The 27,308-nt window shown below is 39.3% G+C and overlaps 1 protein-coding gene across 2 annotated transcripts in view; it reads left to right on the top strand.

Moving 5' to 3' along the window:
* The window catches only part of RERG (RAS like estrogen regulated growth inhibitor), a 135,940-nt gene that overhangs the window by 103,123 nt on the left and 5,509 nt on the right, over positions 1-27,308 (top strand). For both annotated transcript variants that reach the window (XM_062194878.1, XM_062194879.1), the window contains exon 3: positions 19,999-20,055. In XM_062194878.1, the coding sequence (XP_062050862.1) occupies positions 19,999-20,055 (57 nt within the window). The remainder of the gene's footprint in view (positions 1-19,998; positions 20,056-27,308) is intronic.

The raw sequence follows: 27,308 nt of genomic DNA, 5'->3' as shown, positions 1-27,308 counted from the left end.
TGGCCAGTGATTATTATTGTTAATTCTGCTAAAAACAAAACCAGTTATGTAGAAGCAAGAATACAAAAAGCCCCTTCTGAGCCTCAGTTTGATAAAGCTGATTTCCCATCCAGCTGATTGTTCGTATTGTTTTCTCTTTCCTGTGCAACTCATACACGGAGTCATGAATGGTGGGCTGCCGAGCTGCAGTCAGGCTCTCTCAGAACAGTTCAGCATAGTAACCTAGACCTAAAAAGTTATTCAGGGTTCACAGAGATAAACAAGCACCCAGGAAACAGAATTCATTCATGTGCCTAATCATTTTATAACCTATTTTTAAACGTAAATCACGGCCAAAGATTGTGATGGTATTGCATACTCGGTGCGTTAGTCCTGCAGTGTGTTCCTATGGCTCATCTGGAGTTCGATACCATACCATCACCACACTTCCAATGAATGGGCTTCTAACATAAAGGCTTCCATCCAATTCCTTTACAAACCCCAAACTCTCCTACGACCATGAGCTTGACAGGTAAAGACTTTGTATTTTAAAATCCCAAACACTGGAAAGATTAGGATGGACTTATAGAAACCATCCCTCATAAACAAATATAGTTTTGTTACATCACCTAAAAAACCCTCCAAACAAGAGTTTACAAAATATTTTAACAAAGGCTGGCATTGTGGCACAGTGGAGTTAAGCCACACCTGTGATGTGGGCATCCCATATTAGAGTACCAGCTTGAGTCCTGGCTGCTCCATCTCCAATCCAGCTCTCTGTTAATGCGCCTGGGAAGGCAGCAGAAGATGGCCCAAGTACCTGGACCCCTGCCACCCCTGTGGGAGACCAGAAAGGAGTTCCTGGCTCCTGGTTCCTGGCTTCTGCCTGGCACATCCTTGGCTGTTGTGATCATATGGGAAATGAACAGCAGATGAAAAGATTTTATGTGTGTGTGTGTGTGTGTACCTCCTCTGTATCACACTTTTAAATAAATAAGAGCGGCTCACACTGTGGCATGGCGGGTAAAGCCACTGCCTCCAGGGCTAGCATCCCTTATGGGCACTGATTCAAGTCCTGGCTGCTCCACTTCCGATCCAGCTCTCTGCTATGGCCTAGGAAAGCTCTGGAAGATGGTCCAGGTCCTTGGGCCCCTGAGGTGGCGTGTAAACCTGGAAGAAGCTCCTGGCTCCTGGCTTCAGATTGGTGCAGCTTCGGCCATTGTGGCCAACTAGGGAGTGAACCAGCGGAGGGAAGACTCTCTCTCTCTCTCTCTCTCTCTCTCTCTCTCTCTCTCTCTGCCTCTCCTCTCTGTGTAACTCTGACTTTCAAATAAATAAATAAATCTTTTTAAAAAATAAATAAATAAGAAAATATTTTAAGAAAACACTTTTACATGTCATACAGCATGTGATAATCGTAATAGTCTTTTAAGGGGTATTTACCTGTCTTCATTTAACAAATAAGGTACTAAGACTCAGAGAAAATTTCTACCTTGCATGAGATTCGCAAGAGAGTAACAGAACTGGAATCCAAATTCAGTTCTTATTACAAGTCAAATGTTTTGTTTTGTCCTATGTTACTAAGTTCTCCCAAAGAGCTTGAACCCATTTTCTAAACAATTGTAGGTTCATGCTGCTGGTGTTAATTTCTCAATCATTGTGGACATGGAAAGCAACTGTGACTTGATTTTTCTCCAAAACAAAATAATTTCAATCTCAAGATTTTTCTGTGTTCTGACATGAAACTTAAAATAGTCAATTTTATGCAAATTTAGCCTAAAACTTTGGGTTTCTCTTAGTAAATTAGGTCAATTCAGTCCCTATAGGGTTCTCTTGATGCTTGTTTACTCTCTAGTGTGAGAGGTAAGATGCAAGGCTGTGTCAAGCATTGGGATGGCTTCATGGATTGAGCAGGCAGAACCATTCCTCCAAGCTGTTATCCACCAAGGGACCCCGGCACCTCTGCTGTTGAAATCCCCTTGTCAGACTACAAACAACTGCGTGCTCTCTGGGCCCTGTCTGGAGAGTGTTTCTGCAGCCCTGTTTGAGATCCATTAACCCAGGTCTCCAATAAGCTGCCTCTACCATTCCTCCTTTGCCAAAGGGATTTGGTGAGGGCTCTCATGATGTGGACAATAGTGGAGAAGTTCTTCCTTGTTCTAAGCCCACAAAAGCTAACCAGGGGTCTGTCTGCCCCTTCCTTCTCCAGTCTCATATCCCTGGCTCAGCCCAAGAGGAAGGGCATATAGGTCCACATCACAATGTCTCTGGATCCTAACTGTTCTCTTTCCAGTGGAAAAAGAGGGTTTATCTCAAGCGTCTGAGGATGGAGTTGTTTAGGGTTGGTGGTGGTGCTAGGAGTTTCTGCCTAGAATCTCATTGTTAATTCCAAGGTCTTGTGATATGCCAAAAAAAAAAAAAAAAAATCCAGGTGTTCATGTATTTGCTTACTCTTTGCATTAAGGCTCTGAGTTGGTTTCCCTGGGTAAGGTTTAATGTAAAAAGAAACAGGAAATGGAAAGAAAGAAGGAAGGAAGGAAGGAAGGAAGGAAGGAAGGAAGGAAGAAAGGAGGGAGGGAGGAAGGAAAGAAGGGAAGAAAGAAAATATGAAATTTGTCTGCTTGAAAGCTCTGAAGTCAATGCTTCCCTCTCACTTTACAGTTTTCTGTCATTTTATTCCAGTCTTGTTTCTATCGCTTTGTGCATTTAAACTATCATTGGTACATTACTAAACAATAGCTGGATCTATCATTCAGCTTTATCTTCAAACAAAATGATGAATGATAAATGTTTAACATGGCCACAGCGCTGGCCCCCTGAAAAATGGAATTTCAAATTAAAAGCACATTCCATTTAAAAAGCATACAGAAAATTAATACTTACAAATTTAAAACTATTAACAATTAAAAACCTAACAAAATATTTATGAGATTTATATTAGGAAAATCATGAAAGTCTAAGGAATAAATCAAGGAAGACCTAAATAAAATGGAGTAATAGTCCATGTTCATGGATTTGAATGTTGTTAAGATATCAGTACTTTCCAACTTTATAGATTTAGTAGATTCAATTTAATAGATTCAATGACGAATGTATTCCATCATTGTCACTTTCAGACTTCAAGACTGACTTATAGTAACAATACAACATGATACTGATGAAAGGCTAGAAATAAAAAACTGAAAAGTAGACCTACACAAACTATCTCATCTGGTCTGTGTCCAAGGGAAAAAGGTAATAAAATGGAGAAAGAAATAGGTTTTTCAACAGTTTCAATGCTGGATTGAGAGAATGTCCATATGTAAAAAACAAAACAAAAAAACCCACCTAGACATAGACATAGATTGTTCAAAAATTTTCATCCAGTAACAGCAGAATACACATTCCCCTCTAGCTCACATTGAACATTAACCAAAAATGGACCATCCTGTGGACATAATACTTACTTTAACCAATTTCAAAGAGTATAATGCAATGTCTACTCTCAAACTACATTGGAACTGAACTAGAAATCCTATATAACAGCAATGAACAAGTAGAACAGTGTTGAAATTGAAAACACAGTATCATTTATATTAGCACACACAAGATGAAATGCTTACATATGAATCAAATCTAACAAAATATGTGCAATGTCTATGAGAAAAACTACAAAACTTTCAAAAAATAAATAAATAAATGGTAAGATACCCTATGTCCATGTATATAGAAAGACTCAATATTGTCAAAATGTCAGTTCTTCCCAATTTGATCTGTGAATTTCAAGCAATCCAAATCAAATTCCAGGGGGTTATTTTATGAATATCAACAAATTAACTTCAAAGTTTATATGGAGAGGCAAAAGAATCAGAATAGCCAAAACAATATTGAATAAATGCTTATTAAAATGGCTAATTTTTGATAGGGTAAGAGTCAAAGGGATCACACAAACAAGACTAGTGGCTGCTAATACTGATAGAATCAAAAAGGGAGAGAACAATCCAACATGGGAAGCGGGATACACAGCAGACTCATAGAATGGCAGATGTCCTAAATAGCACTCTGGCCTCAGAATCAACCCTTAAGGCATTTGGATCTGGCTGAAGAGCCCATGAGAGTATTTTAGGCATGGAAAACCAAGACGCTCTGGCAAAAAAAAAAAAAAAAAAAAAAAAGCCTAAATGAAGATCTCTGCGAGTGAGATCCCAGTGGAAAGAATGGGGCCATCAAAGAAGGAGGTACCTTTCTCTGAAGGGAGGAGAGAACTTCCACTTTGACTATGACCCTGTCGGAATAAGATTGAAGTCGGCGAACCCTAAAGGCTTCCATAGCCTTGGCAACTCATGACTAGAGCCTAGGGAGATTACTGAAGCCATAAACAAGAGTGTCAAATTGTTAAGTCAACAACAGGAGTCACTGTGTACTTACTTCTAATGTGGGATCTGTCCTTAATGTGTTGTCCAATGTGAAGTAATGCTATAACTAGTACTGAAACAGTATTTTACACTTTGTGTTTCTGTGTGGGTGCAAACTGGTGAAATCTTTACTTAATATATACTAAATCAATCTTCTGTATATAAAGATAATTGAAAATGAATCTTGATGTGAATGGAATGGGAGAGGGAGCAGGAAATGGGGGGGGTGCGAATGGGAGGGAAATTATGGGGGGGAGCCATTGTAATCCATAAACTGTACTTTGGAAATTTATATTTACTAAATAAAAAAAAATTTTTAAATGGCTAATTTTTAGAAGACCTGGCAATGCTATATTCTAATACTGGCAGATATGGAGCAATAAAAACTCTCTCATTATTATGGGAATGCAAAATGGTACTGCCACTTTGGTAAACAGTTGGACAGTTTCTTATAAAACCAGGCATACTCTTACCATCCAATGATTGTGCTCCTAAATATTTACCTAAATTATTTGATTTCTATATCTACACCAATACTACATGTGAATGTTTATTGACAGAACATACTTGCTTGAAAGTTGGGAATTCTTCAGTTACTTACTGTGCAGAAAAAAAAGCAATAAGCTATCAAGCTAGGAAATGACAAGGAGGAACATTAAATGTGGCTAGTGGTGAGAGATTTTGTTGTTCTGCAGTGCTGAAATAGCTTCTTACCTAGACTTTCTCCAGTATCACCTAATTCCCCCAATTCATCTTGGCAATGAAACAGCAGTGACTTTTATAAAACGAAATGGTGATCGTGTCCTCTTTCCTTCTATTTATGCTTTAGTGGTTTCCCATCATACTAAGCATAATAAGAAATTTCTTAGCTTCATTTATAAACCCTTCATGATGAGGGCACGTTTCCAGGCTAATTTCCCACTTACAGTTTCAGCTATGCCCTTATTTTGCCAGGTGCTAGTTCTCCACACACACTGTGACCTGTGAAGGCTCTGTTTCTTTCATGGTACTATAAAGTTAGCCACGGAGTGGAGATGGAGCTGCAGATGGACCCACTCCATTACAAAAGATTACCCCGCCCTAGCACTAGAGACCTTACACTTGGTGTATTAAAATTATTTGTGTCCACATAGACAGAAAGCAAGATGAGACTGGAAAAGAAGGACATGAATGAGTAGAGTAACGTGTAAGATCCTTGGATCTTTGCAAAAGAGGACACTCAGTAGGGTATACTATATATATTCCTCTGCTTCTCTGGGATAGTCACTTTTATGTCCACAATAAAGTCCAAATGTTTCCATTTGTCAGTTTCTTATGTGCTGTAGTAGTATAAGCATAGAAAAAATTTAGAAATTAACATCATGTGTATTTTCTCTCGCAGGAAAAATTACATATTAAAAATCTAAATTTTGTATCCAAATCCCTTGACAACTTAAAAAAAAATGCAGATAATTCTGTTGAAGCATGATGTCCTGGTATAAAATGTTATTTTTAAAAATAATTATTTTATAAACTATAAATTATTAAATTAAAAGCTCTGGCTTGGGAAACTTAGTAATTTATTTCCTAATTCTCACTCTTGTAATTAAAACAAATAGTGCTTTTAAACTTACATGACACTGGTTTCAAATCTTGGTCACAGAAGCCATAACTTTTGATTTGCTAACCATTAAGATGAAAAATGAAAAGACAACATCAAATCAGTTAATTACCATACTCTAAATTTGTTTCTTGTTTCTATTTTCAATCTATATTATTCAACAATTTCTTGCCATTCAATCATACAAGGTATTTTTCTATTGAAAACTAAAATTTTTCTTTTATTATTTTCTTAACTTCTATTTATTTTAGAGAAAGTGAAAGACACAGAAAGACAAACAGATAGCTCAGCTAACTCCCATCTGCTGGTTCACTCCAAATGCCCACAACTGCCCCAAATGCCAAAACTGGGAATCTTGAACTCAATTGAAGTCTCCCACATGGATGGCAAGGACCCAAATACTTGTGCCATCCCCTGTTGCCTCCCAGGGTGCACATTAGCAGGAGTTGGAATTGGAGCAGTTCCAGGATTCAGATCTAGGCATTCCAATACGGGCGGAATTCCCAACTGGTGGTTTAGGCACTAGCTCAAACACCTACCCCAGAAAATCAAATTTTCTCTTAATTTTACATTCCTTACAAGAAGTCCCAATTTTCTATTTACTGATAAGCATGTTTGGAATTGTAAGTCATGGTTCAGCCATCTTTCCCTGTCCTCATTTGTTATCATAAGACTCGGTTGCTAATGTCAAATTAACTCTACCTGACCATTTCCATAACTGAATCAGTCATTTTTCAGGACTTACAAAGACTAGACTTTCAAAAACCAGTGTTTTCTGTTAGTTCTTGAAGATTACACCATTTATCCATAAGAAATGCTGTGTACAGAGGCATTTATTCTGTAATTCTCAGAATGATTTTTTTTTTTTGTCAGAATGCAGGACAAGTCAAAAATTTTCAGGCTTAAACAAACACAGTAATTTAAAAGCAATTCCTAGACCCCATCTGGAACTAATTTACTTCTCATTTTAACTTCTGGCATAATAAAGCATGCTTCTTTTGTTGTGTTCATTTTAAATTTCTATTAAATTGCTCAATTTCCATTTTTAATGGGGCTAAGGAGTTTTCAGTGTCTGTTTTGACCTTCACAGGGAATAGAGCATGGAGGCAGGTGACAATGATGGGGAATGAGGCTGCTCCAGAAACCACGGCTATGAACAGGTTTTTGTCCCCTTATCTATCTATTTTTAATCTCGCTAAAATTTTTGAAGAGTTTAAGTGGGCAAGAACACAGAGTGCAATGAAGCCACCCTGAAATGGAGCTGAAAATAGGGGCTCTGGGCTAAGTCCCCTTTCCTTACTTCACACTAGTTACCTGGGACATCCTGAAAGATGACCACTGCACCTCCTAACCTAGGAAAGGGCATTCTGGCTTGGATCAGCCCCTCTAGCTCCAGGCTGTAATGTCAGCTATCTACAGGACTGTGCCTGGGACATGATAGACATTCAATAAATGCATATTGAATGTGTGCTGGATGGGTTGGCTGATGGATGGATGATAATTTTCTACGTGATATTTTTGTTGATGTCATGTTCAACATGTTCAAGTCCCAAATCACTCACTTTTAACACCTTTCCTCATCATTTTGTCTCAAGGAATAATGCTACCCCAGTTTTCACTCCATATAGAACCCTTACACTAATCCCTCTCCCTCACTCTCCACATGCAGTCAATGAAGATGTTTGTAGGTAACCAAATCTTAACTGAGCTTTTCTCTCCTGAGAACCCCTTTAATGCTCATAGACTTAAAAGTAAATCCCAAGTTCCTTGATGTGACAGATGCCTTATTTAATAGTCTAGGCTCAAAGAACCTCATGTCTTGTCCTCTCTATGGCTCTGATTCTCACACTACCTGCCCTGAGCCCCACGTGGTTTCTCACTGAACCAGGTCCTCCTGTGTCTAGGCCACTGACATGATTTCTCTTTGCTTGGAATGCTCTTCCTAAATAAGTGAGCTTGACCTCCTCCAAGCCTCAGCTCACAATGTAGCTCCAATGTGAAATAATTTCTAGTATCTTGCCTGGGGAATTTTCCCAGTCTTGCTATATGTGGTACCTTGCACAGTGCTCAATAAATATTTATTGATTCAGTGAATGTATATGAAACACACTTATGTGGACAGGAGAGAAAGACATGATGCGATGTGATGTGGATATGCATTTGAAAATTATCAAATTTAGTTATCAGTAAATATATCTGAAGTTTGGTTTTTATGGACAGATCTTTGTTCTGAGCCTCTCTTTAAAAATCTGACATTTCAAATGACACAATTTTCTGAGTCTTCCTTCCTTCCTCTCTGTCTCTCTCATTCTCTCTCTCTCTCTCTCTCTCTCTCTCTCTCTCTCTCTCTCTCTCTCTCTCTCATGTTCTTCCTTTTGAAGCTCACTAATTTAGGAAGAGCATTCCAAGCAGAGAGCATCATGTCAGAGGTCCAGACACAGGAGTGCCTACTTCGGTGAGGAATCGCAGGTAACTCGGGGTGTGTAGTGTGTGGATAAAGCTGTATAAGGGACAGATTGAGAAGTTCTTTGAGCCTAGACTACAATGGAATGCTTATGTCACATTGAGGAGCTTAGAGTTTACTCTAAAACCTCTGGCATTACAGGGATTCTATGAATCAATTTGATCTACTCATCTATAGGTATCTCATTATTTTTCTTTTAGACTTCCCATTGCCTGTCCAGCTTTATTTCCATCTCCTTCCACTACAGCTCCTCAATTCAGAGAGGGCATTTAGCCTCTAGTCCTGTGATTCCAAACGTGCCTACTCAAGATCTCAGCTATCACGGACAACGGTTAAGCCAAAGCTGTTAAACCCTCAAGGCTGACTAGAACCGGGCTCACCTGTGGGATATGTGTACTTGACTCCTCCTGAGGCATGATGACCATGATTCTTGGAGGAGCCAGTGAAGTCACAGAAAAGAGAGGACTGCTGAAAAGAGGAACATGGACTTGGGGGTTGGGGGTTGAGGAAAGACCCAGGAAGGACCCAGGGGTGGGAGAAAAGGAAACTTAATTTGAAGGTTTGATTTGCCAGGAGGTTGAGACATCCAGAGGAAGGAGGGAAGAAGATGAAACGGAACTGCCTCTTCTGTTTTATATAGGTCCTCTGGTTTGTTCTCTCATGTAAGCAGGAACAGGGGCAGGCATGGGGTTGAAACGTTGTGTTACTCCGATTTTTCCTGTTATAGCATTTCTCCTCAAGAAAGGACCAGTTTTGCTCCTTCTCATGGACTATGTTGTATTAAGCTTGCCTGAGTCTGACCTTCCTTCTACCCAGTGCCTGCAATAAGAATGCTAGGTTTCCCATCAGTACTTAAATTAGATTATAAATTTCCCACTCTTTATTGCTCATGGGGCATGCCAAGGGGCAGACTCTCAACTCCTGAGGTTTCGGAACAATATGTTGCTTCTTTGCTTTCTTCCACATTGTGAAAACTCTATTTGTTGTTGTTGAGTGAACTTGTTAGTGACTGAGAGATTAAGGAGAGAGTTGCTTATCATATATTACTTTATATCTGCATCATCCCATATTTGTTGTTTTTCTCATTTGATACATCCTTAAAGACATTTTGAAAAAGAAAAAGACAAAAGGCGAATTCATCTAAAAGCTTCTTTTTTAAAAAGCTTTATTTTATTTATTTCAAAGAGTTAGAGAGAGAGGTAGAGCCAGAGAGAGAGAGAAAGAGAGCGAGGTCTTCCATCTGCTGGTTTGCTCCCCAAATGACCACAATGGCCAGAGCTGAGCTGACCTGAAGCCAGGAGCCAGGAGCTTCTTCTGGGTCTCCCACATGGGTGCAGGGGCCCAAGGACTTAGGCCATTTTCCACTGCTTTCCCAGGCCACAGCAGAGAGCTGGATTGGAAATGGAGCAGCCGAGACTTGTACCAGTGCCCATATGGGATGCTGGGGCTGCAGGTCGGGGCTTTAACCCACTGTGCCACAGTGCTGATGTCTAAAAGTTTCTTTTTGCTGCTTGAAATTTATATTCTTTTTCTGTGTTGCCATAGTCTGTGGTCATGGATATTCTCCCCAGTAAGGAAGGGGAAATCTAATCTTGCACCAAATGTATGGTTCTCAAAGCAAGCTTCTTCATAAGGTGTATCCTCATGTGGAAAAAATTCAATCATGCAAATCATAACATAGAAATATTAAAACATAGTGGCATTGTATTTTGGAAAAAAACATGTGTTTTAAGCTAAATAAAATAATTTGATCTCAGTTATGTGACTTAACTGCTCTCTAAACAGATTTATTTCCTTGTTTTTTATGTGTAAAGTCGAAAACATTTAATTTCTACTTTTAAAAGTTTTTATGAGAAATAAAATTGTGGTTGGTTTTTGATATATGCCTAAAACTTCCTTTGATATTTAACAATTTAGAAATCTCATTAATATTGTTTAAAACAAAGCTAAAACCTATCTAATGGCACATCCCAAGATTATATATACTTTGACCTAACAGTTGATACAGTTAATGAATGAATACTTAGTTCTACCAACTGAATTCATTCCACAATAAGCCATCTCTGCAAGTTTAAAGCAGAGACCCACTATTTATGTGAGTCCTGTTCATTTTTAGTTCTCTGAAGTCTGTTGACCACTTAAGAGGTTGGAGTTAAATTTAGACTTAATGGTAGTGTGAGGGCCAGGGATGGTAGTTCCTCTCTGCTTATAAGAAAAGGCATGATGGGTCCTGCCTTCCTGTCAATCAGATTTGCAATGCAGATTGACCAGATGAGTGTCTGCACCAGGCCTTGAAACTGAGGAATGGCTGATGTACCTTCAAGAAATATAAGTTCCACTCTATAGAACAGCATTGTTAAACAACAGAAATACACCAGGGCCAGGTGTGGTACAGCAGGTTAAGCCTGTGCTTGGGACGTCCATAACTCATATCAGAGAGCAGGTTCACTCTAGATCCAGCTTCCTAGGACTGTGCCTATGAGGCAGCAGATGATGGCCCAAGTGCTTGGGTTCCTACCACTCACATGTGAGACCTGGATGGAGTTTCTGACTCTTGGACTTGGCCTGGCCTAAGCCTGGTTGTTTTGGGAATTTGGGAAGTGAACCAGCAGTTAGAACATTTGCCTCTCTGTCTCTCCTTCTCTCTGTCTCTTTCTGTCACTCTGCTTTTCTAATTAATTAATTAGTAAGTTAGTTAATCTTAAAAGAATGCACACACACAAAAGAATACACTAGAGTACACACTCAAATCCAATAGTAATATCAGAGCCAAATAATTTTATATAAATTTTAACTTAATTTAACTTTTTCAAATATTTATTAAGCACATGTCATGTCTCAGGCATCATGCCAGACACTGGAGAAAGAAGAGTTATTCTCTGGCCTTTGATCACTCACAAATATAATACACACAGAACTATAATATAAATGAATATTTACAAAGTAATTGTACACAAGCTATAACAGAGAAGAAACAACTGACAGTTTTATGTCACATAGGGAGTGATTAATTTCTTGGCAAGGTTGGGGAAAACCAATGTTTCCTCACTTAGATAATCTATTTGTTAAATGTAACATTATTTATAAGCCTATTGCATTCTAAGAATGCCTTTCCCCCTTTCTTTGATTTCATTGCATTTTGGGCTACCTATTTCATATTTTAACTAGTTATGAGCTTATTTGGAATTTTAAGGGTACTACATTAAAACAGCATCAGCCCAAAAGCATTTATGGAGTACCCCAAATGTGCAATGATTCATATACTATACTTGAAATAATAAACCCGGAGAGAAACATAAAGGCAACTAAATTACACTGATGAAGTAATATGGTACCATGGGCATAATTACATTATCAATGTATGCGTGAGTGCAGATGGGTTGCAAAATTAAAGGAATGATGTCAGTGCTCCACACTGAGGCAATAAAAGAAAGGTTATAAATGTTCAGAAGTTTATGTTTAGAAATCACTTTTCTCTGGAGACATTGCAGGTTTCTTTCTCACCAGGGTTTTGATTCTGGTCTTTGGTAAGGCAAAAATCAGCATTGAGCAAGACTAACCAATGTGTCTCTTTCACACCGGGAGAATGTATGGAGGAATGTGTAAAAATGCTCCCAGGGGCCAGCACTGTGGTGCAGCCTGTTAAAACCCCAGCCTGCAGCACCAGAGTCCTATATGGACACCAGTTCAAGTCCCAGCTGCTCTTCTTCCAATCCAGCTTTCTTCTATGGCCTGGGAAAGCAGTAGAAGATAGCCCAAGTCCTTGGGCCCCTGTACCCGCATGGAAGACCTGGAAGAAGCTCCTGGCTTCTGGCTTAAGATCAGCTCAGCCCTGGCCATGTGATACTTTGAGGAGTGAACCAGTGGATGGAAGACCTCTCTCTTTCTCCCTCCCCCCGCCCCTCTGGTTCTACCTCTCTCTGTAACTCTGTTTTTCAAATAAATAAAAAAAATAATAATTCTTTTAAAAAAATGCCTCCAAATTCTAAGTATGTATACCATTCTCCTTGACAATGTTCACATTTAAGGGATAGAAACCACAAAGGAGCACACCAGTAAGACCCCGAAGCTCTCTGATGGTAAATTCCTCATCTCTTAAAGAGATGAGATTGCATTAAACGAATCTGGGTGATGGCCTGACAGAATGTGGATCCTGTAGCCACACCAGAGTGGGTTCATGTTTCAGGAAGAAAAGTCAACAGTTTGAACTTCAGTTTACTCACCGATAATTGTTCATCATCCACACCCACATCATATACATAATCTTCTATGCTATTGGGCAGTGAAAAGTAAAGATATCTATGCAAAGATTGAGCGTAGTGCCTGGCCTCATTTAATGCACACTCAATAAATAAAGGGCATAAAAACACTATTGCTTATTTTTAAACTTTTTTCCCATTATAATGTTTATGATATTTAAATTAAAATTGTGCTTAGTTAACTGAGTAAAAAATTCCCAAGTGGGTTTAAACCCCCTCATCCTTCTCTTTTTCTTCATTTTTTAATACTTACTGTATTTACTATGCCATTTTAACTAGAGATTGTAACATGCAGACTGAAAGCAGTTTGCTGTTGATTTTGGAAATCATGTGAGCTTGGTAATATGTGAAACTGCTTCCTGGTTTTTACTGGCATTAAGGTCAAGTAATTGTACTGTAAATGCAATAATAAAGTGAAAAAGGAAGGGGCAAAATAAGGGATGAGTGCCTCTTGCCTCCTAGTTACATCCTAATTTTGAAAAGTTTCACACATAGTATAATATGTAAACTTATAATGACTTCATTTAGTTTTTATACTTTAATATTTGTAACTTTTAAACAATGAAAATTTTGGCTATAAATTAGTGTGGTAAAAAAAAAAATCAAAATAACAAGTTGTGAATGGACTTACCAGAACCCATAATAGACAACAGTTGTGTGAGTTTTAGCCACATTTGCTGTCTTTCTATATAACAAAAATGTCTGCTTGTTTTCACATAGGATTTAAAATTATTCATGATAGAATTTACCTAAACTTAGTAAACTCTTGTGCAAGGTCATTGAAAATATTTCATTGTTATTTGTTCCAATAATGTAAAAGTAACCACATTTTTCCTTATGAAATTCCTACAGGATACACAATGAAAACAATATAAATAGCTTAAAAAATAGCTGAAGACAGGGCAGACATTTGGCCTAGAGATTACGAGTGATTAATACCCCCAAATTCCCTATCAGAGTGTCTGGGTTTCATATCTGGCACTGGCCCTCAATTGTAGTTTCAAGCTAAAGCATACTCTAAGAGATAGCAAGTGATGGCTCAAGCGATTGGATCCCTAACCCCCATATTGGATGTTTGCAGTTCCCAGCTTTGGCCTGGCCCAACCCTTGGCCACTTGTGGGCATTTGGGGAGTAAATCTGCAGATGCGAGCTCTGTCTCCCTGCTTCTCAAACAATTTTTTAAAAGTTTCCTAAGAAAAACCCATCCATCATTATAACATGAATATAGGAGACAGTACTGTGTTAAACCATGCATGAAATCAATGATTTTTAACTGGGTGTGTTCCTAGGTCTTCAAGCAACAGTGATAAGGTATTCATGATATAAAAGTGATGTACAGGATTCCTTGAAACACTCATTTGAACAAGAAATTCTTTTTCATACCAAACAACCTGACCTGGGCATTTTAAACACTTTTAGCTGGGTTTTTTTCAATACAGTCAGCTGACCATAGTTCCAGAAGTACATGATAATCTTTTCAGATGCCCTGTAATAAATACTCATTGTTGTGCATTACTGAGTTGGAGGGGGTGGATTTGTTCAATAGCAACAGCAGTGTATCTGGAAACCTACAGAAAAAAGCTATCATAGCTGTTTAGGAGGTCATGTGTGCTTAATCCTCTTACAAAACAATTGTAATATAGCCATTGATAATCAGTTCATTTCATGAATTGTGTAGGCAAAAGCTAATGACATAATATATTTTCAGAGTATGTATTTCAGAGCTGAAAAAGTAACATTTGAAAGTTCTGTGTATCTCTATTGAATATGTCTCAAATTTTTTTAGAATATAGGACAATTGTGTATACATCAGTATTTCATTGCTAAAATAAAATCCGTGAGACAAGCTACTTGTGAAGGAAGGAGAGGTTTATTTTAGCTCACAGTTTGGAGATTCAAGCCCTGGATCAGACATTCCCAGCAGTTTGGCCTCTGATGAGGGCCTATGAAGGAAGATCACATGATGAACCAACCCTCTTGTGAGAACTGTCTTCCAAAGGCCTGACCCAAGGACCTCCACTCAGTCCAATTCCCAGTGGGATTAAGTTTCCACTCTCATAGTATCATTAACTTAGGACTTTGGGATTTAATGTCCTGCATGAGTTCAAAAGCCAAATCCTATTCAAACTGTGGCAATGTGTGTTAATTTTCATTTAACTTAAAAACTACTTGTCTTTCTAAGCTTGACTTGCTCTACAAATCATATCTAATCTGTTTTCATTTAAAAATATTATTTCAATCATAAAAACTGGCACTTCTGGTGGTGCCTCTTTGTGATAATGACATCAGGAATTATTTTGAGTAACCAGCCCAGGCTTATTAATCCTTAGAAATAGCATGACTATTTTAATGTAGCAATTTTGCCTTTTAGCTTTCACTTATGAATGGAATATCATCCCACTGAATTATTACATTAAGTGACTTTTAAAATATTTCCTTGGAATAAATTCTACTTACGGTACTTTCCATTTTGTTAGAAACCAACTTTCCTTAATAGCATGAAATTTATGGTGCCAGCAATATTAAAAATGATTCACATATGATGAAGAATTATCCAAGTAGGTTATAAATTAGGCAAAAGGAGGAAAACAGTCTTCCCTAAATTACCCACTAGACATGGTTGGCTTATTCAATGGAAAGGTACAGGTTTTGGGAATGGGATGAAAACAAAATATTTTGGAATGTAGTGACTTAAATGTAACTGATAAAATATGTCATACATTAAAACTTCTGAAGGAACAAGACCTTAGATCAATCTCTTGGTGGAAGTAAATATTATCAATGTCACTCTTTTACTTCAAAAGAAAAATTTTACTCAGGATAATTGATCAGGAGAATGTAAGGATTCAAAAGAAAATTAGATCCATCATTATAGTAAACATTTTAATAAGCCATGGGAGTACTTTTGGCATATGGATCATGAAGTAACAATTATAAGGTATTTCACATTGTGTATTTGTGTAGCTTTTTAAGAAAAGCATTATGGATGTGTGACATGGTTCTGTTGTGACCTGTCTTGGGTTAATTTCCCTCCATCTTCAATGTCAGCTGTCATTTAACTGTTAAAGAAGAGTAAGCAATAACACGGATTGATCCATCTTTTTCAATAAGTAATTTTCAGTCTACTGTGAGCCAAGCACTATTCTAGATACTAGAAACTAATTCCACGTCCTTACAGCATATGCATTCTAAACCATAAAACTAATAAAGAAATAGGTCAACGTTGTAGTTGTTTTTGTTACTTTGATCATCGTCGTTAGTGGTAGTGAGCTTAGTCCTTTTCTGTTGCTGACATCACAGTACCATAGACTGGATAAGTTACAAAGATTTTGGCTCATGGTTCTGGTGCAAGGTCTAGGATCCTCTTCTGGCAGCAGCTTACTTGCTGGAAGAGCTCCAAGATGCCAAGAGGTAGATGCACATGAGCCTTCTGGTCTCTCTTCCTGTTGAGATAAGGCCACCAGTTTTTAATCATGAGTGTCCCAACCTGAACACCTTTGAAAGATGGTACAAGTCCTTGGGCCCCTGCACCTGTGTGGGAGACCTGGAAGAAGTTCCTGGCTCCTGGCTTCAGATCGGCACAGCTCCCCAACTGGGGAGTGGACCATCGGACGGAAATCCTCTCTCTCTCTTTCTCTCACTCTTTCTCTGCCTCTCCTCTCTCTGTGTAACCCTTTCAAATAAATAAATAAATCTTAAAACAACAAGAACAATAGAGCCTTTAACACACAACATATCCACAGGTGCAAAACTACTATTTCCATTCTTTAGACTAATAATTAAATTATTATTAAACTATTACTGGAAACCTAAATATGCAAAATGCATTTGTCTTTTCCATGAAGAGTCTGTGAGAGAAGCATGAAAAAACTTCAAAGAATGTACATCTAATCTGTTGATATTTCAAAACAGTTTGAGATTTTTTTAGTAAATTTGAAATAGATTGAGATTTAAATGTGTGATTCTATTGTTTAAAAAGCCAACCTTTGGGGCTGGTGCCATAGCGCAGTAAGTTAATCCTCAGCCTGTGGCGCTGGCATCCCATATGGGCACCAGTTCTAGTTCCAGATGCTCCACTTCCAATCCAGCTCTCTGCTATGGCCTGGGAAAACAGTAGAAGGTGGCCAAAATCCTTGGGTCCCTGCACTCACGTGGTAGACCAGGAAGAAGCGCCTGGCTCCTGGCTTCGGATGGGTGCAGCTCCGGCTGTTGTGGCCATTTGGGGAGTGAAGCAACGAACCTTTCTGTCTCTCCCTCTGTCTGTAACTCTACCTCTCAAATAAGTAAATAAATAGATCTTAAAAGAAAAAATCCAACTATGTATGTCTCTTTAAAAAGAACACTGGAGCCAGCACTGTGGTGTAGCAGTTAAAGCTCTGCCTGTGTCGCTGGCATCTCTTATGGGCGCCAGTTTGTGTCCTGGCTGTTTCACTTCTAATCCGTCTCCCTGCTAATGGCCTGGGAAAAGCAGTGGAGGATGGCTCAAGTGTTTGGGCCCCTGCCCCCAAATGGAGGACCTGGAAGAAGCTCCAGGTTCCTGGCTTCAGCTTGTTTCAGTCCCAGCTATTGAGGCTATCTGGGGAGTGAACCAGTAGATGAAAGATTCTCTCTCTCTCTCTCCCTCTCTTACTCTTTCAAATAAGTAAATAAATCTTTAAAAAGAGAACAACGGAACATCAACCATACTTAGTTTGATGCATGGATTGAGCCCAGCCACACACTCTTGCTGGATACGTGAAACTGAGCCAGTTACCCAGAAATTAGCAGGAAGAACTTGTCAACAACAAACACAATGTCTCAAAATGGTGCTCACATTAATAGGAGTGGTTCCTTAGGATCAAACCTCAGAGCTAATTTACTCTTATAGGAGACAAAATTCTAACAAGACATTTACTATGACTTACCAGTCTTTGGCATAGTAAAGATAAAATAGAAATAAATGGGCTGTTAGCGATAGTCTTAGTGGCCACAGCAAAAGGAAGCAGTTATGTAATGCGAGGGAAGGAAAATACATCTGTCTATCCATTCATGCAAAAGCTCGAGAAACTCAGAAACTCCAACACTCTAGAATTGTCTTGACTCATCCACTCTACAATTTCCAAAAACATTGCTGTATAACTGCCCAGGTCACTTTTCAAGGATCTTCACTAAGATCCAGACATTTTTTAATGATTCAAATATATTCAATATATGTGTTTTTAAAAGACAATGGTGTTTCTAATATATTTTAAAAAGATCTGGGGAGGGGCCAGTGCTGTGGCGTAGTGGGTAAAGCTGCTGCCTGAAGTGCTGGCATCCCATATGGGCGCCAGTTCAAGTCCCAGCTGCTCCACTTCCAATCCAGCTCTCTGCTGTGGCCTGGGAAAGCAGTAGAAGGTGGCCCAAGGCCTTGGGCCCCTGCACCCGTTTGGGAGACCCGGAAGAAGCGCCTGGCTCCTGGCTTTGGATCCGCGCAGCTCTGGCCCTTGTAGCCATCTGGGGAGTGAACCAGTGGATGGAAGATCGATCTCTCTCTCTCTCTCTCTCTCTCTCTCTCTCTCTCTGCCTCTCCTGTCTGTGTAACTCTGACTTTCAAGTAAATAAATAAATCTTAAAAAAAAAAAAAAAGATTTGGGGAAACAAAGTTTAAATGGTTTTGGAACTGGAGAACTTCAACTTCAGTAATATAAAAGAAATTCTGTTCATTTTGGTAGTTCATTTCTTGATAATACTAAATAATAACTTTTTCAAGGTTGTGACCTTTAGAATTCATACTATGTATTCTAACAAAAAGTGAAAATTGCTGAGTCCCACAGGCAGTTACGTCTATCAAGCTGACTAACAACAAAGCTTTCTGCCTGGTGATGACTGCATCATGTGTGCAGTCCCAGGCGAGTGCACAGTGACAGACTGAAGATCACAAGTGTGTTCACTGTGGGAAGATGAGACGGTCAGTGACCTTGCTGCTTTAGGCTCTGCAAATGCTGTGGCTCACCTCCAGCGTCCCACTCTGTCATTAGGAAGACCGCGGCTGCTTGCACTCTCCAGTCATCAGTAACCAGGCCACATATGTTTGCCATCTTTGTTACAAAGTCCTCATGGCAGTTTTCACTGTGATCTCTCATACAACATGTTGGGTGGGAGGGATATAGGTCTGTTGATCCTAAAAGTGATGACAAAGACTGATAATTACCTTCAATTAATTTTACTTCTTCAAGGAATATCTTTTGGCTACACATTTGGGGCATTTCAGTGAAAATAACCAACAAAGTATGATTGGCAATGGTTCTTTGGTTAAGGTCAATGGGATCTTGGGGAGACCATCCAGGACTACTGGGGGCTCATGAGCCTGCTGAAATTGTCAAATTGTATGAATATACATTTTTCCAGGAAAATGAGCCAATGCATTCACCCTACTTTTAGAGTGTGATACCAGCCTCTAGAATTTAAAAAAGATTAAAAACCACTGTTGTCAATGATAAGTATAGGCAGAATTCAGAATATATCCCATCAATTTCTGAGAACAATGGCAGAATACACCTATTTCATAGCTCTTCCCTTTCTCTAACCCATCAGGTCAATATTATCCAGGTGGTCTAGGACTTATATTCAGTTTGGTACAATGGGTAAACTGTAGGCATTGTAAAAAGATTTCATGGATTCAGATCCTGACTTGGCCACTAACAGCTAGATGAGTTCAGGTAAATTAACACTCAATGCTTGGTTTCCTTATCTGAAATCTGGGAACTGTGATGATGCCCGCCTCATAGGGATGAAATGAGCATTGAGGAGTACATGCGAGTGCTACAACGGTCCCAGAACCTGACTCTAAGAATCTCATCAGTGATACCGCTGATGAGGTTTAATGAATTCCTAATAAAATCCTTAATTTTGAATGTCTACTTTTTATAATACAGATTATAGCTAGTGATCTTTGCATGGCAGTGAAAATCATCACATTTTAAACTCCCTTTTGTCAGTTTCAACATTCAAACTTTGGCTACCTACATTGTGACACCTTGTATGTGAATTCATTTTGCTGAAATTTTTATATGTAAGCATTACACGTTGTTTGTTTCTTTTTAACTCTGTAAACAAATCTAAGCTGTTCATTAAACCTGTTAAAACATGATATCAGTTTTTGGGCCACAATATAAAATTGAAAAAGTATTTGAATAAAAATACTAAGTTTATTGGGTTTATACAGAAAGGAAATATAAAATGTATATAAAGTTACCTGGCTTGTTCTTCTTTCTTCAGAAGGGTAAGAATCCTAAGCAAATGGACAAATGTGTTTGAAACATTGCTCTTTTCTTCCACAGCTCTTGTAGTGAGATTTCTGACCAAACGCTTCATCTGGGAATACGACCCCACCCTCGGTAGGTCCAATTTTGTTTCCTCCACAAAGTTTGTGATACAAAGAAAGGATGAGGTTTTTTGCTGCGACATGTTTATACCTCTTGTGGATGTTTTGAAAGAGGTTTATCAAATTATGCAGAATCTCTGAAAGACAGCAGATTTCTGTCTCATGCTCTCATGCTAAGAACTCTGCAGATTTGGGGGCTGGCACTGTAGTGCAGCAGGTTAAGCCGTAGTCTGCAGCGCCAGTATCCCATATGGTTTGAGTCCTGGCTACTCCAGTTCTGATCCAGCTCCCTGTTAATTCTCCTGGGAAAGCAGCAAAGGATGGCCCAAGCACTTGGGCCCCTGCACCCACATGGGAGACCCGGAAGAAGCTGCTGGACCCTGGCTCCTACTTGGCCAAGCCCTGGCTGTTGTGGCCATATGGGGAGTGAGCCGGCAAATTAAAAGATTTCTCTGTCTGTCCTCTCTCTCTGTGTAACACTGCCTTTCAAATAAATAAATAAATAAATAAATAAATAAATAAATCGTAAAAGGAAACAGAACTCTGCAGGATTTTAATGCATACATGAGGAAGTGAGGTCAAACCTGAGATAAGAATGAAGCGGATATAATGTGATGCCCACACATTAGAAATATGCAGGGTCATTCTTTTTAATGAAATATCTCTTTATTTCCAGTAACTTTTTTTGTCTCAAAGTGTTTCATTCCCCTAATGTTAGTAGAGTTACATCAGCTTTCTTTTAGTGTTTGAACACATTATTTGTCTTTTTATTTTTAACCTTTATACTTTTTATAGAAAACTTTTTAAAATTTTTTTTATTTTTATTTTTTATTTTTGACAGGCAGAGTGGACAGTGAGAGAAAGAGAGACAGAGAGAAAGGTCTTCCTTTTAACATTGGTTCACCCTCCAATGGCCGCCGCGGCCGTTGCACTGCGGCCGGTGCACCGCGCTGATCTGAAGGCAGGAGCCAGGTGCTTCTCCTGGTTTCCAATGGGGTGCAGGGCCCAAGCACTTGGGCCATCCTCCACTGCACTTCCAGGCCATAGCAGAGAGCTGGCCTGGAAGAGGGCAACCAGGACAGAATCCGGCGCCTCGACCAGGACTAGAACCCGATGTGCCGGCGCCGCAAGGCGGAGGATTAGCCTATTGAGCCATGGCGCCGGCAGAAAATTTTATTTAATAAATATAAATTTCAAAAGTACAACTTTTGGATTATAGCGGTTCTTCCCCACCCCCCCATAACCACCCTCCCACCTGCAAACCATCCCATCTCCTACACACTCTCCCATCCCATTCTTCATTAAGATTCATTTTTAATTATCTTTATATACAGAAGATCTACTTAGTATATACTAACTAAAGATTTCAACAGTTTGCACCCACACAGACACACAAAGTATAAAGTACTGAGTAGTAGTTTTACCGTTAATTTGCATACTACAACACATCAAGGGCAGAGATCCTACATGGGGAGCAAGTGTACAGTGACTCCTGCTGTTGATTTAACAATTGACACTCATTTATGATGTCAGTAATCACCCGAGGCTCTTGTCCTGAGCTGCCAAGGCAATGGAAGCCTCTGGAGTTCACAAACTCCGACCTTATTTAGACAAGGCCATGGTCAAAAGTGGAAGTTCTCTCCTCCCTTCAGAGAAAGGTATGCAGGGTCATTCTAATGGAAGAAAGGATAATGGACATGGCAAGCTTAGTGTGGAATGAAATGGCATGCTGAGGACAGTGTGACAGTGAAATAAATCTTCTGAAAACTGGTTCTGGGAAAGTGTAAGACTGGATCCCTATTTCTCCCCTTTTTCTCAGCAATGAATCTGACCCTTCTGTTTAAAGAAAATATGGGGTGGGCATTTGGTGTAGTGGTTAAGATGCCCTTCAGATGCCGGTATCTTCCATGTTGGGGTGCCCAACTTTGCTCCTGATTCCAGCTTCCTGCTAATGTGCACCCTGGGAGGCAGCAGGTGGTGGGTCCTGCCATTGAGGCGGCAGACCAGGACTGAATTTTGTGCTCCTGTATTCAGCCTGGTCCAGCCTCAGCTATTGTAGGCATTTGGGGGTGAACCAGTGGATGGGAGATCTCTCTCCCTTCCTCTCTCTCTCACTCTCTCTCTGTCTCTGTCTCTCTCTCTCTCTCTCTCTGTGTGTGTGTGTCTGGCTTTCAAATGAATGAAAAGAAATAAGTGAAAGTTAAAAATCATAAAGCAAAATGTGATGTCTGTGGATCTTGGAAGCAGCAATCAGGGCTGGTTGTGGTGCAGCAGGTTAAGCCAGCACCTGTGATGCTGCCATCTAATTTGGGTACCAAATGAGCCCCGGCTGCTCCAACTCTGATCTAGCTTCCTGCTAATGCACCTGAGAAAGCAATGGAAGGTGACCCAAGTACTTGGGTCCCTTCCATCCATGTGGGAGACCTGGATGGAGTTTCAGACTCCTGGCTTCAGCCTGCCCCAGTGGCCCCTGACATTTGGGGAGTGAACCAACAGATGGAAGATCTCTCTCTGTCTCTCCCTCTCTCTCTGTAACTCTGCCTTTGAAATAAACAAATAAAGTTTTTTGTTTTTTAAAAAGCATGAAGTACAAAGTGTGGGAAGACCATTCACTTTGTTTGTAGATTTTTGTTGTTGTTATTTTCACTCCAAAATTACATATGCTCAGTTTACAAGAAAGCTTTCTTTTCCCATTGTCCCTTTTTGTTGTTTAAATTCGTTTATTTGAAACATTTATTGAACATCGCCTGTGCACTAGCCATATCTTTCAGCCTGGAGAATAAAGCAGTAGCAGAAAGAGAAAACTTCATTTTTTGAGCTTAAGGAAGCAAAGGGAAGAGTAAACAAATAAAGAGTGCTAAGTGCTGTGAAAGAACACCCAACAATGAGGGAGATAAAACTAACATCACTGTTCGTTTATTGAATATTTAACTGTTTAATATGCCCAGAATTTATTTTAACGAGAAACACAAAGTGAAGACCCATGTTTTTTCCCAAATCATTCACCAATTTTGCTCCTTTAGTAAATATCTCTACCTTTCCCCACTACTTCCAATGTGGTTATTGTATATTAAATCATTCATACCAGGGCACAGTTCTGGATCTGTTTTTCACATCAAACCCCAGTAGCACACTCTTTTGATACTGGCATGTTCTGTAGAACATTCAGGTATTCAGTAGGGGAAGAAAATCTTCTTACTTTTTTACAGAATTATCTTGGCTACTCTCTTCGGCGTCTTTTTCCAGGTTAATTTTAGAAACTCTGTCATAACATGACATGATTTGGATTGGAATTGCACTAAAATGATGAAGTACTTCAAGAAGACTCACATCTTTATGACATTAAGTCCTTTAATCTAGAATAGCATGCCTCTGGTAACTATTCCTCTCTGGTTTTAAATAGTTTTTTCATCAAAAAAAATTTAACATATCTTTTTTTAAAATAGCCACACTTTAAGTTTAAATGATATATTTGCATCTAAAAATGTAATTTAAAAGAAGTTCTCCTTGTCTATTATTTCTCCCACCTAAGTGAACACTTATTCTCTTTTCGTTTTAAAAAAGGATTTATTTATTTATTTATTTGAAAGGCAGAGTTACAGAGAGGCAGGGGCAGAGAGAAAGAGAGAGGTCTTCCATCCGCTGATTCACTGCCCAAATGGCAGCAATGGCTAGAGCTGGGCTAATCTGAAGCCAGGAGCCAGGAGCTTCTTCCAGGCCTCCCATGTGGGTGCAGGGGCTGAAGGACCTGGGCCATCTTCTACTGCTTTCCTAGGCCATAGCAGAGAGCTGGATTGAAAAAAGGAGCAGCCCGGACTCATACCAGTGCCCACATGGGATGCCAGCAAAACAGGCAGCAGCTTTACCTGCTATGCCACAGTGCTGGCCCCCATCTCCTTTTATACTTTATTACTGAACCTTCAAAGAGATTATTGGAGAATCTTAATGATTTATGGGAGTTGAAAAATACTAATTTTATTCATGGTTATATTTGTATATCTGAATGAAAGATGAAGCTTATAAAATAATCCTACAAATTTTTAAATTTTCATTTATTTTGTTTTGAGAAGCAGACAGGGATCTCCCATCTGCTAGTTCATTCCCCTAAAATGCACTCAACAGCCAGGAGCTGGGAACTCAATCCAGGTCCCCGACGTGGGGTGGGCGGCAGGGACCCAAATACTTGAAGCATCATCACCTGCTGCTTCCCAGGATGTGCATTAGCAGCAACCTGGAGTAGAGGGCAGAGCTGGGACTGCAACTCAAGAACTCAGACACAGAGTGGGTGTGCCAAACAGCTTGTTAACCGCTATACCAAATGCCCACTCCTTAATGTCACAAAGCTATTGAATTCTCTCTGAATGTACTCCAGTAACTATTGTTACTATTTTTAATTAGCCTTAGGTGAACCATTTTCCCTTTTGCTTTGTTCTTTCTGAAAAACAACTGCTGTCAATGGAAACCAGCTTGCATCAGTCACAAGTAATGCAGGCTCCTGTCACCAAGAACAGTGACACTTGATTGGAATGACCTTGTACTGTAGGGCTCAGAGGATCTCGGTGCTAAGCAACAAGAACTTCCCTCAGACTGCAGGAGTTAACAGATGTATGACTCACTCTCAGGTTAGGGTTTCGTTAGCTCTCACGCTGGAGACTGGATTTGCATGTGTGTGTGTGCATGCTAATGTTCTAACCAAGAGTAGTTCCTAGTCCATTTGATTCAAGAGAAATTAGCATGTCCTGGGATTAACATCACATTTCCCTAGGGAAGACAGGATCCTTTGTGGAATAAAGGACTTTAACTGCAACTATCAAAACTACCACTAAAGGAGGGCTACACTAAAAGGCAAACTATCTTTGTAAAAAAAAAAAGCATCTTGAGTTCTGAACTCAGTGCGTTTGTCAGAATCATGAAGCTATTTTTTCAAACTAGAACAGAATCCTTGTTCTCTGAGAAGCCACAAACTGTGAACAGCATTGGGCATCCTAACAGAACTGGAAGAGTTACTGCTCTGAAATAATTATAAGTAAAAACGCTGGCTACTGTAGGAGCACATGATGTCCATGGCTTTAGGCTTCAGGAACAGCCTTTGTTTTTTCTTTTGTGTTAGTTGTTATGTAGAGAGGCTATCACAAGAATTTCAAGGAGAGAATCAAACAAGGGCTCAGGGGGAGGCCGGGAGAGGGACACCTTAATCTGCACTCAAACTTCAATGTCACAAAACCAGGAATTTTTTAACTTCCACATGTTTTGAAGGATACAATCTAAGTAAAAATAAATTTTAATCTTTTTCATTAATCAGTTTTTTTCTGAAATTTTTCTGTCAGTGCAGATCAGTGAAATCATTGTTAGGGACTAGCTTTGGTCTAGGAACAGCATTTGAAAACCACCACTGAAGCCCACAAGGTTTGGGACTTGGATGCTCTAACTGGGACAAAACTCTAAGGGTGTTGACAGCAATGTTCTAGCTGTGGAACAACGGGATCCAGGTTCTGATTAGGTCCCTACCAAGAAATGAGTGTGACCTCCAAGCATCTTATTGTCCAATAAAAATGCTGGTCATTGCACAAAATACAGACATGCTATATATTTCACATGCTATTGTGTATGTGCGTGCATGTGTGCCTGTGAATGTGTGTGCGTGTGCAGTGTGTTGGGGGCCATGGAACAAGAAAAGAAAAACTGCATTCAGTTCTTGCCAGTACTCCCTCTGGTACATCAGATGCACCATTTGAATGTAAAAGCCCAGTCAGGGGTGAAGGTGGGGCACACTTACTAGACCCCCAGGCACTCTGAGTCTGTGATTGATTTTCTTTTACTTGCTGTATTGCTTCCTCTCTTGGAAAGGCTCATATAAAAACAGAAAGACACATCCTGAACAAATGTTCTCAACTAGATACTGAAGCAGAAGTGCTTAGCCAACTCATAGAAATATTTAATATAAGCCCTGCAAGGAACTTGGAGATCATCACTTGACAAATAAGGAAACAAGTCCAAAGAAGTAAATGTATCCAAGATTATATGGCTAGTTTTTGCTTAGGCCAGCAGTAGAACTCATGTCAGTCCGATCTTCACTCTAGCATAAATCACCATTACTAACTACAGTTGTACAGTGCCAACCACATGTCCACACTAATGGGTTTAAATTTGCAAAAAAGCTAAATTAGTAAAAGGATTAACCACTCCCAACATCTCTTTGAGAATCAAAATTTTTAGAGTCTAAAAAAAAAAAAAAACCACACTTCCACTTATAAAAGTATTACTGAATACAGGTTTTAAAAATCATGTATCTCTCACATTAAGTGACATTTGAATATATTTTTAATATGCCTAATTCTATTTTGAAACTATTATTTGTCTTATAGTATGCAACACTGTGGTTCCTTTGAGAATATATCCTAAACAATCACTCCCTATCCTTAAAAAAAAAGACTCAAATGATTATTTTCCATTAACATATACAAAGTTAAAAGTATGTCCACTATCCAAACACAAACACATTTTGTGTTTTGAGATGCACATTATAGTTTATTCTCTCCACAAAAACAAAAGGAAACAAAACACAGCTTAGTACATTTTGAAGAATTATCTCCAGAAAAGCTACCACAGAGATGTACAACATTTACTTCTTTGGCCAATCCTTCCACTGTTTTTTAAGTGGAGAGAAAAAAAGGGGGGCTTCTAATGAGAGAAGTTGAAAGAAAAAAGGGCTTGAAGTGATATGAAACCAGTATTCCGCTTAGATGAAATCACGGCGCCCACCCACTGCTGTGTCTGAGGCAGACGTTCCCTCATTTCCTGCATTTCCTCCTTTTCCTTTCAGTTAACAAACAGCTGAAGACTTACACAACTGCATACAATTTTCATTATACTCTATTTCCCTCCTACTGCGGCCTTCTGTGGTTGAAATACTATTTATCATGGAAGCAACAGAGAAAAATGTCCTGGTCTCTTAGACAAGTTTTGGTGCAAAGAGATGGAATAGAGCCCAGAACACTGTTTCCAGGCTCCAGGGCTGATGCCAGTCTATTCAGAGGGAACTCAGCACAAAGGACACCAAAGAACAGATCCAAAAGGTCACGGTCCTACAGCATGTGGGATGTAGTCTCGCCTGCTCCTCCTTGAGCTGGGCCACTGAAGATGGAAAAAAAGAAAAAGAAAAAAGGAAATCATTGAGAGAACATTTAGACACACATAGTTGTCATGGGCATTTTAGAGCACTTAATCACACAAAAAGATATTCTCCCATTTAACCTACGAGAGTAG

Source organism: Lepus europaeus, chromosome 6 (assembly GCF_033115175.1).
Source record: "Lepus europaeus isolate LE1 chromosome 6, mLepTim1.pri, whole genome shotgun sequence".
Lineage (NCBI taxonomy): Eukaryota > Metazoa > Chordata > Mammalia > Lagomorpha > Leporidae > Lepus > Lepus europaeus.
Note: the sequence above shows the minus strand (reverse complement) of the source record. Positions and strands in the feature narration are given on the sequence as shown.